General features: G+C 47.1%; 1 protein-coding gene across 1 annotated transcript in view; it reads right to left on the reverse strand.

Moving 5' to 3' along the window:
* LOC124805176 (acetylcholinesterase-like) overlaps nt 1–17362 on the reverse strand; it is a 111222-nt gene that overhangs the window by 44415 nt on the left and 49445 nt on the right. The window contains exon 5 of the mRNA XM_047265663.1: nt 15235–15434. Within this exon, the coding sequence (XP_047121619.1) occupies nt 15235–15434 (200 nt within the window). The remainder of the gene's footprint in view (nt 1–15234; nt 15435–17362) is intronic.

Consider the following 17362-nt stretch of genomic DNA (forward strand, 5'->3'; position numbering starts at 1 on the left):
GTACTGATAAGATTATTTAGAACTTCTAATGCTCTCTGTGTAATGTTTTCTATATGAGTATTATAATTCCATTTTTCGTCTATTGTAACTCCTAGATATCTAGCCTCTCTACGCCGAAGAACTGGAGTTCCCTCTATTCAGACGGTTGGATTTCTGACGAGACTGCCTTTCATTAATAAATATGTGGATTTGTGCGGTGCAACTCTCATCTTTGCTTCTTGGCACCATTTCTGAAGCACTATCATAGCTTGCTCTACCTTAGGCTCGAGTTCCTCTCGCCTGCGGCCGCCTACCAGCAGGAGGAGGTCGTCAGCATAAGCTATCACGTCTAGCACGTCCTCACTTAGTTGTAATTTCTCTAGGAGGGGTTCTATGTTTATATCCCAAAAGAGTGGCCCCAGAACTGATCCCTGGGGACACCCCTTCGTGATGGTTTTAGTTGTTATTCCGCTAGGTGACGATAGCCATACCTCCCTGTCCATGCAATAGCTCCTCAGACAGCCATAGAGGGGCCCTGGGCACTCCTTCTCACGCAAGCGGGAGAAGAGCGAGGGCCATCACAGGTTGTCGAAGGCGCCACTGATGTCCACCATGATGCCTACCACATACTTGTGCGGGGTTGAGCTGCAGACCTCAGCTGCCAGGGCAATTGCGTCAGACGCCGATCGCCCCGGCCCAAAGCCAAACTGCCTGTCGCTCATCCCACGCAGTATCCTATGCGCTGTCAGTCTGTCAGCCAGTAACTTCTCCAACAGTTTTCCTAGATTGTCCAGGAGACAGATTGGCCTGTAGGATTTGGGTTCTGTGGGGTCCTTATCCTTCCCTTTTTTAATGATTATTACGTTGGCCCTTTTCCAGATTTTAGGGAATCTCCCTGTTCTTAGACACTCATTGAACAGTCATGTGAGAGACGCCACTAACTGGGGGGGGGGGGGGGGGGCAAGGAACTGCACCACCTCCGCGATTATGCCGTCTGGCCCCGGTGCTTTGCCCTTTTTCAGTGTTTTGATTTGTGCTGCCACTTCTTCCTCTGAGAAGGGGTACACCATGGTGTTGTTGGTGTATTCATTTAGATCCTCCCTGCGAATTTGTTGTTGGAGGTCATCCTCCTCATTTACCTCATCATCTGGCAACAGAGTGCGCAGGAGAACTTCAGCAGTTTCCTGCCACGACTCTGTCATTCTGTCTCCGTCTCTGATTGTCGAGAGAACCACAGGGGACTGATTTTTTCCCTAACCAGTTTGTATGGTATTCGCCAAGGATCTGTGGCTAGCTGGCTCAGAACATACCTCTCCCAACTTTTCATTCTTACTTGTTTTAATTCTTTGTGGAATCGTTCTTTTTCTTCCCTGTACTGCTGCAGCCAGAACTGTTTTTCTTGCCAGACAGCACTTCGCTGGTAGTACCTCCTCGCCCGTCTCACAGACTGACGCATACGTTCAAGATCGGCAGACCATGGCGATGGGGAAGCCGCCACGGCTCTCCTCCTGGTTGGCACAGCGGCCTTGACCGCGCTAACTATCGACCCTACCAGCTCTTCGGCGTACCTATGTATGTCCAGGTCACCTTACGGCAATGGCGAAATGTCACACTCCCGAGCCAGGCAGTCCCAATCAGTTTTATTGTAATTTAGTTGGATCTCCCATCCTAGGTCCCAGCGGCACTCTTCTTCTCTGAGGCAGAAGGTAATTAGGTTGTGATCACTCGTAGTGGCGTGTTCAATAACTTTCCAGCCTTCAATGATGCTGATGGCGTTAGCACTTGCCAGGGTGACATCGATGTTTGTCCCCTGCCCTCCACCTCCACTATAGGTGGGGGGATTACCAGGTTTATTTGCCACTACAAGTTGGGAAGCCATGATTAATTCTTCAGCCTTCTCACCATTGGCATCCCTTGTGCCGCTGTACCACATAGGGGATTTGGCATTGATATCTGCTGTAACAATTACCTTGCGCCCGCATAGTGTCGTGATGATTCTCGCAAGGTGGTCTGAGAAATCTTCAAACATGTTTACGAGGTGTATTACTCCTACTGGTTTTTGTAATTCTACCACATTGCAATGACTGTTTGATAACTGTGTTAGTGTGGTGGCCCTTAGGGCCTTGTTTGTAACTATTAAGACTGCCTTCGGCTCTTCTCTGGTAGAGATAGTCTGCCAAGTGGTAGACATGAAGGAGATCTGCCCCGCACTGGAGTATGGCTCCTGCAGACAGACTACATCCAGTCTCCTCTCCTCCACTACCTTCCGAAGCTCTTGCATGACCAGCCGACTCTTATGGGTGATTATTTGTCCTATTACAATTTCAGATGTTATGGGAAGTAGGTGTGGAAATAGCAATCAGGCCATGGTTTATTGTAATCTGAGGCAATTCGGCCATTTGCAAGGACTGATTGCACAGAGATCTCTTGCATGTTGAATTCCTCACCTCTTCTCTCGAAGACCCTTCTGAGCAAGTCACGCAGAGCTCCGAAATCTGTGGGAAGATTCAGTGACTTTAACTGTATCCTATCCACGGCCTCCATTGTCGAGAAGGTGACCTTTCTGCCATATTTATGCCCTATACGTACGACGTGCCTGAGTGCTGTGGTAAGGACAGCTGGCTGCTCCAAGCGTGAAAGCTGCATAGCAAGCTCCAGGTTCGGGTAGATCCTTCTAAGATCCGGATCTGGGGCTCTCGGAAATACTTCCATATGCATTGTACTTGTGATTGTATTATCTTGTACTGTGGTTTGGAGAGACCCTTCCTGAAGCGGAACCATGCTATTACTTTCTACCGGTCGCGGACTGTCTTCTGTTTCCTCTTCTGGCTCCGTCTGTATGCATTGGTCAACCATGATTGTCTGTTTTGGGCTTGTTATTTCATGATTGGTGATGAAGATATCTGCCTCTGGGTTGAGTGTCGAATTGACACTCAAATGATCCAGAGTCTTGGGCTCTGTCAAAATATCTGAGTCAGCCGTTTCTTCTATTTCTTCAATTTCTATTTCTGGTTCGGTTTGGGTGCTTGAATCAACCACAGTTATCTCCTTTTTCTTTATCTCCTGGACAGATTTCAGAAATTCTTTGAATTTCTCTGCTCTTTCTGCGTCCCTTTTCTTCTTACTTGGAGATTTTCTTTTGTTGGTTGATCCGATTTTGTTGTTGCCATTAGCCATAATCTGTCCTGGAGATTAGGCGTTGTTCGAGCATTTTATATGTTGGGCAATTTCTTCCGGTTGTGCCGCACGTCTTTTTGCCCCTTCGTATACATGGTATGCATACAGCGGATTTCCTACAATCTTTTCTTACATGATCGGCCTCTCCACATCTGGAGCAGGCCGGCTTCCTACTGCAATATTTATGAATATGATCAATGTCCCCACAATTGTGGCAACGGGGTACGATTAGGTAGTCTTTCACGTTTATGGCGTGAAAACCTATGTACACCCTGCCCATAGCTGTCAGTGTTCTCCATAGTCCCCCTGTAACTTCGGCAACATGGTGAACTACGTCTCTGTCCCTAGGTCCTGTCTTGAATCTGAGTTTAAAATCTTTTAGAAAGGTTTCCATACTTATGTTTGAATCGCCAAGGTTTTGTTGATACAGGGTCTCACATAGGTCCTCGTCCGTCATTGATTTGGGGACATCATACAAAATGACCAGTGGATTTCGCTTTCGGGGGGGGGTTCACATTTTACTGACTTACATAATTTTTGGTTTTCTAAAAGCTTATTTTTATCTTCCTCTGAAGCTACATCTACAATAACTACATTTTTTGTTACCTTTACCTTGTTAATCCTGATCTTTTCTTTAACAGGATTTACTGTGGTAGCAAAAACTTCCTGCACCTTTTTAATGTCCTGGCCGGGTAATGGTCTTAAGAAGACTGCTGTGTCTGGTCGTTTAGAGACTTTTGCAATGGTCTCTTTTGTTGTTTGGGCCTTTGGCGCAGCTTGTGCTGCGACGCCGGCCCATGTCTTCCCTGGTTGTTTCCTGAGCCGTTCGTTTTCCTTTTCCAGCTCTTCAATTCTCCCTTCTAGTTTCGCATTGGCTATCGCCCATGCCGCCAGTTCATTTTTAATTGCCTGCACTGCGGCCTGACCAATTTTCCCATTTTTAATTTTTTGATCTAAAAGCTGTGTAATCCTCATATGTCTGTCTAGATTGCTTTCTTCCGTGGTCTGACCCAGGCCATCCTGTGGCGAGGGATCAGATAGCATCGAAGCCCTTATGGGCGCACTTAAGTCGCTTGTCTCTTCAGTAGCCATCATCGTTAGACAAGTGAAAAAAGGGTTGGAAGCCCGTCTCTTACCCCGTACCGGCTCCTCTGGCATGGGGGGGACTAAGATGCAGCTCGCCCACCAACCTCGTCCCTAGGTCAAGGGCATCCCTGAGCCGCCGAGTTCAGTACACCGTTGCCAGTGTCCTGGTCCCCTTCAGTGGCCTCGTCACCGACGATTTCTCCCAGTGTTTATCGGCAAGTGACCCCGCACTCCGGAGAAGCGGATGCACTTCTCGTCCTTCGCCGCCTACAAGCCCGAGCTCCCACCTTGCAGGCCAGGGACCCGCTCCTACTCAGGTGGCGGGCCGGTCACCCAGTCGTTCGACGTTCTGGGCCCAGCTAACCTGGCGCAGGCGATGTCACCACCCCCTGGGTTTGGCAGAACACGCCCCAGTTACCCACGGGCGCGGCGAAGCGCACTTGCCGACTCGCGCCGAGTTCCCACGCCCACGCCGACAAACATGCAGAGCACCAGCTGGTATTGTGCCCTGTGAAATAACGGAGGATAGTCCCTCAGACACAGCTCCCCCTGTGCCATGCACCCTTTGCTTTCGCCTTGGGTTGGGGGCGTTTAACGTCCTACCTTGACGGGAGTTTAACGTCCTTCCTTGACACACTTGCTTCACTTTACAGAAAATCTCTGCTTATTTTTTTCTTTAAGCTCATCATGATTTTTCAGAGTATGTAAGCTTTGTTACAGGTTCGCTCTTCATCGCGGTATCTCGATTGTATTCGGGAAGTCATTAATGTGTTCAATTTCCAATCTGACAACATTTTACAAAATTTCACTGTTTTGCATTCATTTCCATTTGTTATTATTCAAACTGGTCCCTTAGGTATTTTCATCGAAGTTTCTGATTGCGTGAAGGCAATCCGGGTCAAAGGTCAGTCGCGAAACCACCTTCACGTCATCAAACCTTACGTCTCCTGAACACAGTCGAGAACCGACACATCGGCGATCATACATTAATTTTTTTCTCTTTCTAAGTCGTATCAAAAACGGTAAAGCAGAACTGCAGTGAGTACGCAATCTAGTGTTACAGGTTGCATTCTTTAACTTGTCGGCAAACATTGCCAAATATGATAATATTCTTCTCGGGTGTGCAGCCGAAGCATAACGTCATCTGGACACAATATTTCAGCCTCCACCTGGCCGACATCTTCAGGTCAGAGTGCTGGTACACGATCTCGCCAGAACTGACTTCCGGCTAGATCGTGTACCAGCACTCTCACCTGACGATGGAGACCAGGTGGACCGCTGAAATATTGTGTCAAGATGACGTTATTATCCGGCTGCACACCCGAGAAGAATATTGTCAATTATTACGCCGGGAAAGCCTTCGTAGTCACACTGACAGACATGATTATCATTACAGTTATATTTTTTATTAAATGTGTGTGAATATCAAAATCTATAACACCAGAAAGTCTGTGGCACAATGTTGCCGTATATGCTCAAAACTGAGTAGAAGGACAGTCAAAGAAATGTGTGCTTTGGTCTTCTTGAGAATATTGCCAATGACCACGACAGGTTCAGTTGTGTTATCACAGATGAAAAATCCTAGATTTTTTAGTAAGATCGTCAGACAACACGGCAAAGTGAGGAATGGCACGCTGAGACACTTCATCGGCCGAAAAAAGTTCGAATGAGTAAATCAAAGACAAAACAATGCCGATTTGCTTTTATGACAGTAGGGGTATAGTGCATAAAGAATTTGTTCCTCCAGGACAAACTGTCAACTAAGTGATTCGCAAAGATGTCCTTGAAACGCTCAGGAAAATCGTGAAACGAGTGAGACCGAACACTGCGGACAATTGGATGCTGCATCATAACAATGCCCCATGTCACACGGCCACTTTCATCACGGAACTTTTGGCCTCAAAAAGCATTCCTGTTGTTCCACAGACCCTCTGTTCACATGATCTGCGTCTTTGTGACTTTTTCTTTTCATGAAATTCTTTAATATCTTAAAATGACGTCATTTTAGGACTCTCAAGAACATTCAAAAGAATGTGTCTGACATGTTGAATGCCCTACTAGTTGAAACCTTTCAGTGCGCCTGCCAAGACTGAGAACAACGACTCCGCCGGAGTATAGCTGCCTAAGGGAACTACTTTGAAGTGGACAATATTTTTGGTTGAAAAAAATTACAACTTAGGTAGATAAAAATTCTGTCTCATTGCTTTTCTCACACAACTCCTATATCATCCATTGCAGCGGCCGCAAGTCGCAATACTTCCCTCCAACAACGGAGGGTAAACAGCCTACACTCTCAAGTGAAGCGACTCCGCCAGCGAATTTCAAGGGCTGGAACTATGTTTCACATCACGTATCACGCGGAACTGATAGTGCGGAACTTAGTACCACTGGGCCCCAGGTCATGTGTCGCGTTCTGCAGCTTAAGCCGAGAGATTTCCAGTGAGGTTTAGATTGACCGCCAGTTCCAGTTCCAGTTCCAGTTGTAGCCTCCACTATAGATCCAGTCATTGCACCTCAGCCATCTGAAGAGTATCGACCGCTCTTCGGCAACACCTGACACTCCCACAGCAGTGGCTACGCTGGGTACTAGTCTGTACCGTATTACAAATTAACTTAGCCTCAGACCAGGACTGCCACAGGCTAGGAATATTGTACAACAATCTCTTGAAGATAAGTATTTGTGTCTGACTGGATAAAAATGTGTTTTTGGAAATGGAGTTGCCGTTTCACTAGTTGTGTTTGTAGACAAGCGTCCCTGATATGCGATTAAGAGTACTGCCCTTGGCCGGCTGCTGTGACCGAGCCGTATACATCAGAGACAACAACGGCAGAGTTATCGACTCAAAGATCTTTGAACGTTCGTTTGTCTGTCATGGAAAAATCTAAAAATAATCTGTGTACAATGTTTGTATCTATCGAGATTTTTAGAAACATAATATTCATTGATGTACAGTATCATCCCACGTACACAGACCTTAGTTACCATTCAAATCCTCATGACAAAAAAATCAACTTAGAAAAAAAACTCATACAAGACGTCGTCACTAAGAGACGTCAGGCGTATTATCTCTAATTTTTCGGTATGTATCTGAAATTTCGGTTTTGCAGTGCGTAGCTGGGGCCAGCCAAAAAAAATACTACTCATCATGTCTTTCAAGCGAAGCCCAGCGTTGAGGGAAAATATCGATTTGTTTTGCGTTACAAATAAAAGGATTTTTAAGGGGGAATCTTATGTTCCAATTTGATAGAACGGTTCAAAATTACTCTAGTGTGATATTAGTTTTATCTACATTTTGTGGTATCACCGCCAGACACCACACTTGCTAGGTGGTAGCCTTTAAATCGGCCGCGGTCCATTAGTATACGTCGGACCCGCGTGTCGCCACTATCAGCGATTGCAGACCGAGCGCCGCCACACGGCAGGTCTAGAGAGACTTACTAGCACTCGCCCCAGTTGTACAGCCGACTTAGACAAGAATGGTTCACTGACAAATACGCTCTCATTTGCCGAGGCGATAGTTAGCATAGGCTTCAGCTACGTCATTTGCTACGACCTAGCAGGGCGCCATTACCAGTGTATATTGAAATGGAGATTATATCTGTACAAGAGCGATGTACACCGATTATGGATTAAAGTTAAGTATTACAAGATTTTCGTACTTTATTGCAATTCTCAAGACATTGTCCTGTTCCAGACATCGCGCCAGCCTGCGTGAGCTTATAGCGTGCATTTCGGCCTCCTCTAACAACACGCTGTTGACACTTCTGCCAACACTTCATATTGGCGACGAGCTAAATCGCGTTTGTACCAATTGATCTTGCCTTAATTTACTTGTGTCATGGCTTCGCCACCATCTCCAGATGTACTGTCCGAATTTTATCGCTTGCAGAATCAGCAGACGCAGGCCTTATTGGATGCCCTTGGACAGCTCGTCCAGGGTCAATGTGCAATGCAAAACGATGCGGCCGCCACCGCTCCACCGCTACCGCAGCCACAACACGCAGTTGCGCCACCCTTTCGTCCGTTTGATGCGGCACTGGAAAGCTGGACGGAGTGGTCACGCCAATTTGGATTCCATCTCGCCGCCTACAGAATTCAAGGTAACTAGCGGCAGCCTTTTTTGTTGGCATGTGTAGGTGTGTCCACCTACCGTGTGATAGTGAAATTGTTTCCCGACGCGACGTAGCAACTCTGTCCTGCGAAGAAATTTTGTCTGCATTAGATGCATATTTCAAAGAAACAATCAATGTAGTTGCAAAAAGGTATACGTTCTTTCGTACAAAACGTACGGCCGGTCAAACTAACAGGGAGTGGGTTGCAACTTTGCAAGGCCTTACTAGGGATTGTGCTTTCGAGTGTGAATGTGGACTCCCTTATTCAGATACTATGGTGCGTGATGCAATTGCACAGAACGTTTCTGATGTTCGTATACGGGAGCAAATTTTGAAATTACTCAATCCCTCCCTTCAACAAGTGATAGACATATTGGATAGGCAAGACACACTTGACTTTGCTCAGGAATCATTTGAAACTTCGCCAGTCATGTGTCACATTAACCGGCCCGCCGGGCGAGCTGCACGGAACAGTAAACAGCCCTCGCGCCTGTCCGCGCAGCCACATGTGCCGCGTAAGCAGACCAATGCGGTGCTCAAATTATGCCCGCGGTGTGCTACTAGACATTCGCGTGAGAATTGCCCGTCACGCCAAGCTATTTGCTTTTTCTGTAATAAAAAAGGACATGTTCAGAGTGTTTGCCAGGAAAAGCTCAGAACGGACACTCACAACCATTCCAGGCCCTTTGCTTCACGCCGGAATCGAACCAAGGATACTCAGGCTCGTGAACATTCGTCCATGGGCATTCTTGTAGTTAATTCCACTCCGCCCAGTGCCACTTTCTCTATCAGTGACTGTGTTCGTCCCACAAATAGTGTGCGTTGACGTCGCCGGAAATCCCGTCAAGTCGCAAGTGCTTCTGTACCAGTGTGAGTTCACGTTGCACGAGACAGTCGCTCTTGTCGTCAGCAGGACAATAAACTGTTTGTAGACTTGGACATTCATGGCAACGTGATCCCATTCCAGCTCGATACCGGAGCTGCAGTTTCATTGATCAATAACGACACGTACAAACAACTGGGCACACCTCCGTTGCGTGCCGCAAATGTTAAGTTAAATAGTTATTCAGGTCAGAAGATCCCTGTGTTAGGACAGTGCAGCCTTCCTGCAACATACAAGGGACAAACGAAACTTGTGTCATTTTACGTACTTCGTTCTTCTTCTGCAGTGAACCTGTTTGGTTTAGATTTATTTCAGTTGTTTAACTTGTCAATAGTCAATCAGGTCCTCTCAGTGAACCAGACTGTGCCTTCAGACAGTGTTTCTCGTCTGTGTGAAGAATTTGCAAACATTTTTGCACCGGGCCTTGGTTGCGCTAAGAACTATGAAGCACATTTGGAACTGAAAGTAAACGCGCAACCGAAATTTTTCAGAGCGCGCAATGTTCCCCACGCATTTCGTGATGAAGTCGCAAGAACATTACACGATTTGGAATCACAAGGTGTGATTGAACGTGTGCAGGCTTCTCTCTGGGCATCACCCTTAGTCATTTTGCCAAAATCTTCCGGAAAATTGAGACTTTGTGTGGACTTCAAAGCTACAGTGAATCCACAACTAATGATTGCAACTTTTCCGTTACCCCACCCGGAAGATCTTTTTGACAAACTGTGCCCGGGTAAATATTTTTCGAAGTTGGACATAGCAGATGCGTACTTGCAAATACCAGTGGACGAAGAATCCCAGCGAGTTTTGGTGATTAACACGCATCTTTGTTTGTACAGATTCAAAATACTACCATTCGGGTGTGCATCCGCCCCTGCATTGTTTCAGCAGTATCTGCAAACTGTTTGTGCGTCGGTCCCTACTGCAGCAAACTATCTGGACGATATTGTGATCTCCGGAAAGACAGAATAAGAACATTTAGCCAATCTCCGAACATTATTTCAGGTCTTGCGACAAAATGGTCTTCGCTTGCGGAAGGACAAATGTGTGTTCTTTGCTCGTGACTTACCATATCTGGGCCATGTACTCAATGCCCAAGGCACACATCCCAGTCCAGAGCACCTACGTGCCATACAAGACTTACCTTCGCCGCAGAATTTGAAGCAGCTACAGAGTGTGCAGGGCAAAATCAATTATTACCACCGCTATATGCGCCATGCCTCTTCCATTTCAGCTCCGCTGCATCGCTTACGCCGTAAAGGTGTTCCGTTCGTCTGGACGACAGAATGCGAACGCGCCTTTCGCCAGTTGAAATCGGCGTTGCTTTCTAACACTTTCCTTACGCCATTCGATCCCCAGAAACCCCTTTTGTTGATGGTAGATGCATCGGATTTCGGGACCGGTGTTGTGCTTAAGCACAAAGATGGATCGCATGATCGCCCTATTGCCTTTGCGTCCAAATTGCTCTCGTCCGCGCAACAAAATTATTCACAGATCGAGAAAGAAGCGTTGGCTCTCGTATTTGGTGTCACAAAGTTTCATGATTTCTTGTATGGTCGTCACTTTACCACCATCATCACAGACCACAAACCTTTGACATCGCTTTTTCATCTGAACAAGCCTGTACCTCCTCGTACAGCGCAGAAATTCATTCGCTGGTCTATTTTCCTCTCGCAGTACCGCTACGATATCTTGTATCGGTCCACTGCTAAGCACGGAAACGCCGATGCGTTGTCCCGTTTGCCTGTTGCTGAGGATAGAGCATTCGCTTCCTCCGAACTTGCTTGCATGTTCATTGATGCGGAAACCGATGACGTGGTCGAATCGTTTCCGATTGATTTTCGTCGTGTAGCTACAGCCACAGCTGCTGACCCTGTCCTTGCTACCGTTCTGCGTTTTGTTGCTATGCAATGGCCCTTGTCAAAGTCACGGATCGGGGATCCGTTGGTTCGCCGAATTTTTGCTCACAAGGAGAGACTTTTTGTATGACGTGGTGTTTTGCTGTTGCGTTCTGATAATGATCAGTCCAGGGTCGTGGTACCACGTTCGTTACAGTCCTCTGTCTTACAGCTTCTCCACCAAGGACATTGGGGTATAGTGAGAACGAAACAACTTGCTCGTCAGCACTGTACTTGGTTCGGAATCGCTGCTGCGATTACGAATATGTGCTCTTCTTGCCTGGCATGTGCCGAACAACAATCCGCACCACCGCGGAAATTCGTTGCATGGCCGAAAGCCACTTCTCCTTGGCAACGCTTACACATCGATTTTGCTGGTCCCTTCTGGAATGCTCGATGGTTGGTTCTGGTCGATTCCTTCAGTAATTTTCCTTTTGTTGTCCGGATGTCTTCCGCGACGTCATCTGCCACCATCCAAGCGTTATCCGCTTTCTTTTGCATTGAAGGTCTTCCGCAGACTATTGTTTCCGACAATGGCCCACAATTCATGTCCGCAGAATTTCAGTCATTCTGCAAGGCCAATGGTATTCAACATGACATCCGCGCCGTTTTTGCCTCAGTCAAACGGTGCCGCTGAACGATTGGTCCGGACTTTCAAGTCACAGATGTTGAAGTTGAAAGAGTCGCATTCTCGGGAGGACGCGTTATTGCTCTTCTTGTCCTCGTATCGCTCTCAGCCCCGAGATGGTCGCTCGCCGGCTGAGTTGCTCCACGGTCGTCCTCATCAAACCTTGATGTCTTTGCTGCATCCGCCGCATCAGGTTCCTGTGCAGCGGCAGACAACTGCTTTTGCTCCAGGCGACGTTGTCTCTTATCGCAACTATCGCGGTTCACAGCGTTGGCTCGCAGGGCGCATTCTTCGCTGCCTCGGCCGCGCTATGTATTTGGTTTTGGGGGCCTCTGGTGAGGTGCGTCGGCATCTCAATCAGCTGCGCCTCTGTCGTCGCACGGGTTCTGCCGCTCCTCGTCTGCTTTCAGTGGCGGTGCCGTCCGGTCAGCGCCCTGGGGATCCATCTACTGGCTCGCCTCATCCCCAGGTGTTACCGACGCTGCCTTCCATATTGCCCCATGGCGACGCGCCGCCGCCGCCGCCTGTTCTCCCGCCGGCGCCGCCCTCAGTGGACGCGTCGCTGCTGCCGCCGGGCGCCTCCCTGGGTCACGCGCCGCCGATCGCTTCCCGTGACCAGCTGTCCTCCGACATGGACATCTTGCCCGCTCCGGACCAGATGTCGTCTTCGCCCATCGGCTGCCCCGATCAGATGGAGATCGACTCTTCGGCCCCTCCTGTCTCTTTCCGGGCGCATACACCGCTTGTTGGCGTGCACCCTGGACTAGGTTTTCAGGCGTTTCCTAGCTCCCCTCGGACCGAATGGACGGGTGCGGGTGGCACAGCCTCGCCTGTTGTTAGGCTCCCCACCTCGTCGCATACGTCAACATGGGGTCCTCCCCACGGCGGGCGGAAGCCTTATAACACAACCGTTCGCCGATTTGCGGGGGAGGAATGTGGTGTCACCGCCAGACACCACACTTGCTAAGTGGTAGCCTTTAAATCGGCCGCGGTCCATTAGTATACGTCGGACCCGCGTGTCGCCACTATCAGCGATTGCAGACCGAGCGCCGCCACACGGCAGGTCTAGAGAGACTTACTCGCACTCGCCCCAGTTGCACAGCCGACTTAGACAGGAATGGTTCACTGACAAATACGCTCTCATTTGCCGAGACGATAGTTAGCATAGCCTTCAGCTACGTCATTTGCTACGACCTAGCAAGGCGCCATTACCAGTGTATATTGAAATGGAGATTATATCTGTACAAGAGCGATGTACACCGATTATGGATTAAAGTTAAGTATTACAAGATTTTCGTACTTTATTGCAATTCTCAAGACATTGTCCTGTTCCAGACATCGCGCCAGCCTGCGTGAACTTACAGCGTGCATTTCGGCCTCTAACAACACGGTGTTGGCACTTCTGCCAACACTTCACATTTATTAACTGGTGCAGTAAAACACCAAGAATAACCAGCACTCCAGCAGCTACAGCGCCGCCCTGGCGTGCACTGACTGCCACCGCCATTAGGACGTTCCTTATTTTCCCACCAAAATTTTTCTTTTCGAAATATTTTATGCTCATTTTTAAATGTTTTCTCTTTGGTTACATCTACTATGGGAAAAAATTCACTGAGTGGAATGACACCCTTGTCGACTAGAGTGACATGTTTTAATATCGGAATTTTAGATTTCGTAATTTTTCGTTAGTGTAATAGGTAGTAATGACCGGATAAAATGAAAATTAAACGCCTTTTTATCTCTTAGGATCCGTTTAATGTTTTCTTTTCAGTGATTCTTTCTTGCCATCTAGTTACAGTTTACGATGTTCTTGAACGCAACAAAATACAAATTCTTTTTGCGCCACGTCTACAGTCAATAGTCCGTCTAAATCTTGCATTAATTTAATCCAACGTTTCTGCAGAGTCATAAAGAACTTACAAGTCCTTAATTACCCCTTTACCACCCAAAACTGAGATGCTGCTCATCCCTGTCGAAGGGCATTCTTGAATAAAATTAGTGTTCATGATCTTCAGGCAAGAGAACAGACCTCTGCTCTTGATTGACGCGAAGTCGCTAATGTTTTCTCTGAAATGAAGATGAGAGTGCATTTCGAAAAGGAAATTAGCGAATTAAAACCACTAATAAATGGTAATTAGAATAACACTAAACTCAGTGCACTCAAGTCGGCCGGGGTTATAGTGCTTCGATCTCAGCAAAATTTTATATATATATATAACAGAGGGAAACGTTCCACGTGTGAAAAATATATCTAAAAACAAAGATGCTGTAACTTACCAAACGAAAGCGTTGGTATGTTGATAGAGACAATAACAAACACAAACACACACAGCAATTTCAAGCTTTCGCAACCCACGGTTGCTTCATCAGGAAAGAGGGAAGGAGAGGGAAAGACGAAACGATGTGGGTTTTAAGGGAGAGGGTAAGGATTCATTCCAGTCCCGGGAGCGGAAAGACTTACCTTAGGGGGAAAAAGAGACAGGTATACACTCGCAAACACACACACATATCCATCCGCACATATACAGACACAAGCAGACATATGTAAACGCCAATATCTCTGCTGGTGTCTGTATATGTGCGGATGGATATGTGTGTGTGTGTTTGCGAGTGTACACCTGTCCCTTTTTCCCCCTAAGGTAAGTCTTTCCACTCCCGGGACTGGAATGAATCCTTACCCTCTCCCTTAAAACCCACATCCTTTCGTCTTTCCCTCTCCTTCCCTCTTTCCTGATGAAGCAACCGTGGGTTGCGAAAGCGTGAAATTGGTGTGTGTGTTTGTTATCGTCTCTATCAACATACCAACGCTTTCGTTTGGTAAGTCACAGCATCTTTGTTTATATATATATTTAAGTCGAAAAATAAGGGACACCCTAACCGCCAAGCAGCAGAGCTGCTTCGTCGCTGCTGCAGTACCGGCTATTTTTGGTGTTTTACTGCCCCGGTTAATATGTATGTCGATAAAACAGATATCGCACTATACTAATTTGGAAACGGTTTACCGAATGACCTCGTAAAATTCCGCATTAAAAATCATTTTGTTTGCAACGCTAAACAAACTGACGCTTATCGTCGACACTGAATGTCTCATGAAATACCGACACGAGCCATATTTGCTTGGGTTGATTCCAGTGACACACGGCAGGAACGAGACTGTTGATGGTTGCTGAAACATCACAGAAAATACGCCTGAACGACTTAAGAGGGAGGGTCGGTATAAAATGGTACAGACTACACTGAAGCTTATGTAAGGGAGGAATGAGAAGGTTCTTCACAGAATTGCCGAGGAAATTAATGTTGGGAAGAAACTAGAAGAAAGTACAGCGTTAGTTAGGACATTAGGGATTAGCTTCCATCAGTACCCAACAGGTCGGAGAACTGATGTTCCAAACAGGATGCTAGACCTCCTGGGACGTCAGTGGGCCCAACGACAGCCAGAGCTGCGCCCCCTGGCTGCCAGCTATACTCACGTCGTCAGTGAGGATCTCCTTGCCGCGGTCGACGAGGTCGCTGGCCTCCTGCGCCCTGAGGAAGGCCGCCAGCTCCTGGGAGTCGTTGGTCTGCAGGCCGAGCAGCGCGCCCAGTCGGAAGGCCATGTCGCGGGCGTTGGGGAAGATCCCCCACGGTGACACCGACTGCCCGTTCTGGATGATCACCCCGCGGAACAGACCTGCGCATACGTCCGACTTCTAAGGCAGGCGCAGCTTCAGCCCGAAATACATAGTAAAAATTATCCCTGCAACCCACATCGGAAGTCAGCACATGTCGAAGCAAATTTGTTATCTCGACACCAAACTTAACCTCAACTAGCTGCAACGAAACAGAGAGAGGAACGCGAGTGAAAAGAGAAACCACATCAAAACTGACTAAAATATCAGAGTCTGATAACAAATTTGTTTCCACATGTGCTGACTTCCACTTAATCTTTATTCAATGGTCAGCACTACGAACAGACTGATGGAGTTGCAATGGGAAGCCCGTTGTCACCTATTGTGGCCAATTTGTTTATGGAGGACTTTGAGGAACGTGCATTGGAGTCAGCGACCTTGAAACCTGCCTGTTTTTTCAGATATGTAGACGATACGTTTGTTGTTTGGCCTCATGGTAGCGAGAATTTAAACCGGTTTTTGGAACATCTGAATTCAATCCACCCGAATATTCAGTTCACTATGAAGGTGGAAAAGAATGGATGCCTTCCCTTCCTTGATGTGTTGGTCGGAAGGAAGACTGATGGTACGTTGGGACATTCTGTATATAGGAAGCCTACTCACACTGACTTGTATCTGCGAGCTGATAGTTGTCACCATCCAGCTGAGCGTGAAGGAGTACTTCGCACCTTGGTTCACAGGGCCCACGTTATCTCAGACCCTGAAAGTTTGGCAGCTGAGCTATCACATCTCGAAGTCACCTTTCATCAGAATGGTTATAGTGAGAGGCAGATCAAACGTGCGTAGCGCCATCAGCCTTCTGTGCAACGGGTGAGTGACGATAGCAACGCAGTGGCACCTAAGTCTACGGCCTTTTTACCTTACGCAGGAAGCATTTCCAGCAGGATTGCCCGTATTTTGCGGAAATATGATGTGAAACGTGTTTTTCGATCACCTTCTAAGATTAAGGACCTGTTGGCGTCCGTAAAAGATTATCTTGGTTTGCGTAAGGCTGGGGTCCATCGTATTCCTTGCAGTTGTGGCACGTCACATATTGGTCAGACAATCAGGACTGTGGAAGACCGGTGTATTGAACATAAGCGTCACACACGCTTACAACAGCCGAGCAAATCCGCTATTGCAGAACATTGCCTTGACACCGGTCATCCTATGGAATACAACAACACGGAGATTCTGGCTTGCACGTCCAGCTATTGGGATAGTGTTATTAAGGAAGCTGTTGAAATCAAACTATCAAGCAACCTTATTAACAGAGATGGTGGATTTTGTTTAAATGCTGCTTGGAATCCGGCTCTGTCCCTCATCAAAATACAGAGGGACAGAATTAGTGCTACCTCACCTGTTGATTAATAGCAACTAACTATAGATATTTCTGATGTTGGTTATCTTTGTTTGTGTTGCCACTTGTTCTGTGTGTGCTGTCTTCCTTGTTTCTCCTCTGTGAACCGAGGTATTAAATTTCCTTGCACATTTCTTCTTCCTTGTATTTATGCCTTGAGAATGACAGCGTGTGCTCCTTTCGAAATATCGGTGGTGTTCGACGACGTCAACCGGCAGCAAACCCGTAAGTTATTTGAACATTCAATTCGCCGGGAAAAGTTAAGGTCTCGAAAGCTCTCTTGACTGCTTCCTAAGAAACAATCGCCATTCCTTCCAAACTATGTAAGCATAGACCAAATGTGGCTCCAGGAAAAACAAAGCTCGCAGACATTTTGAAAAATTTTTCTTTGTTTGGATGCAAACCACGCGGAACGAAACGTTTTCGTAAATACTGATGTCTTAATTTGTCGAAGTACGAATGAATGTATTTTCATAGCATCTTCAAAAGAAGAGTAACTGTTGCCGAAAGAACAGATACCATAGATGAACGTGCAGCTTTTCTGGAATAAATGATTATGAATCGAACCACCCCTCAGCTGCCGACAGGTGT

The sequence above is a fragment of the Schistocerca piceifrons genome, chromosome 7 (assembly GCF_021461385.2).
Source record: "Schistocerca piceifrons isolate TAMUIC-IGC-003096 chromosome 7, iqSchPice1.1, whole genome shotgun sequence".
Lineage (NCBI taxonomy): Eukaryota > Metazoa > Arthropoda > Insecta > Orthoptera > Acrididae > Schistocerca > Schistocerca piceifrons.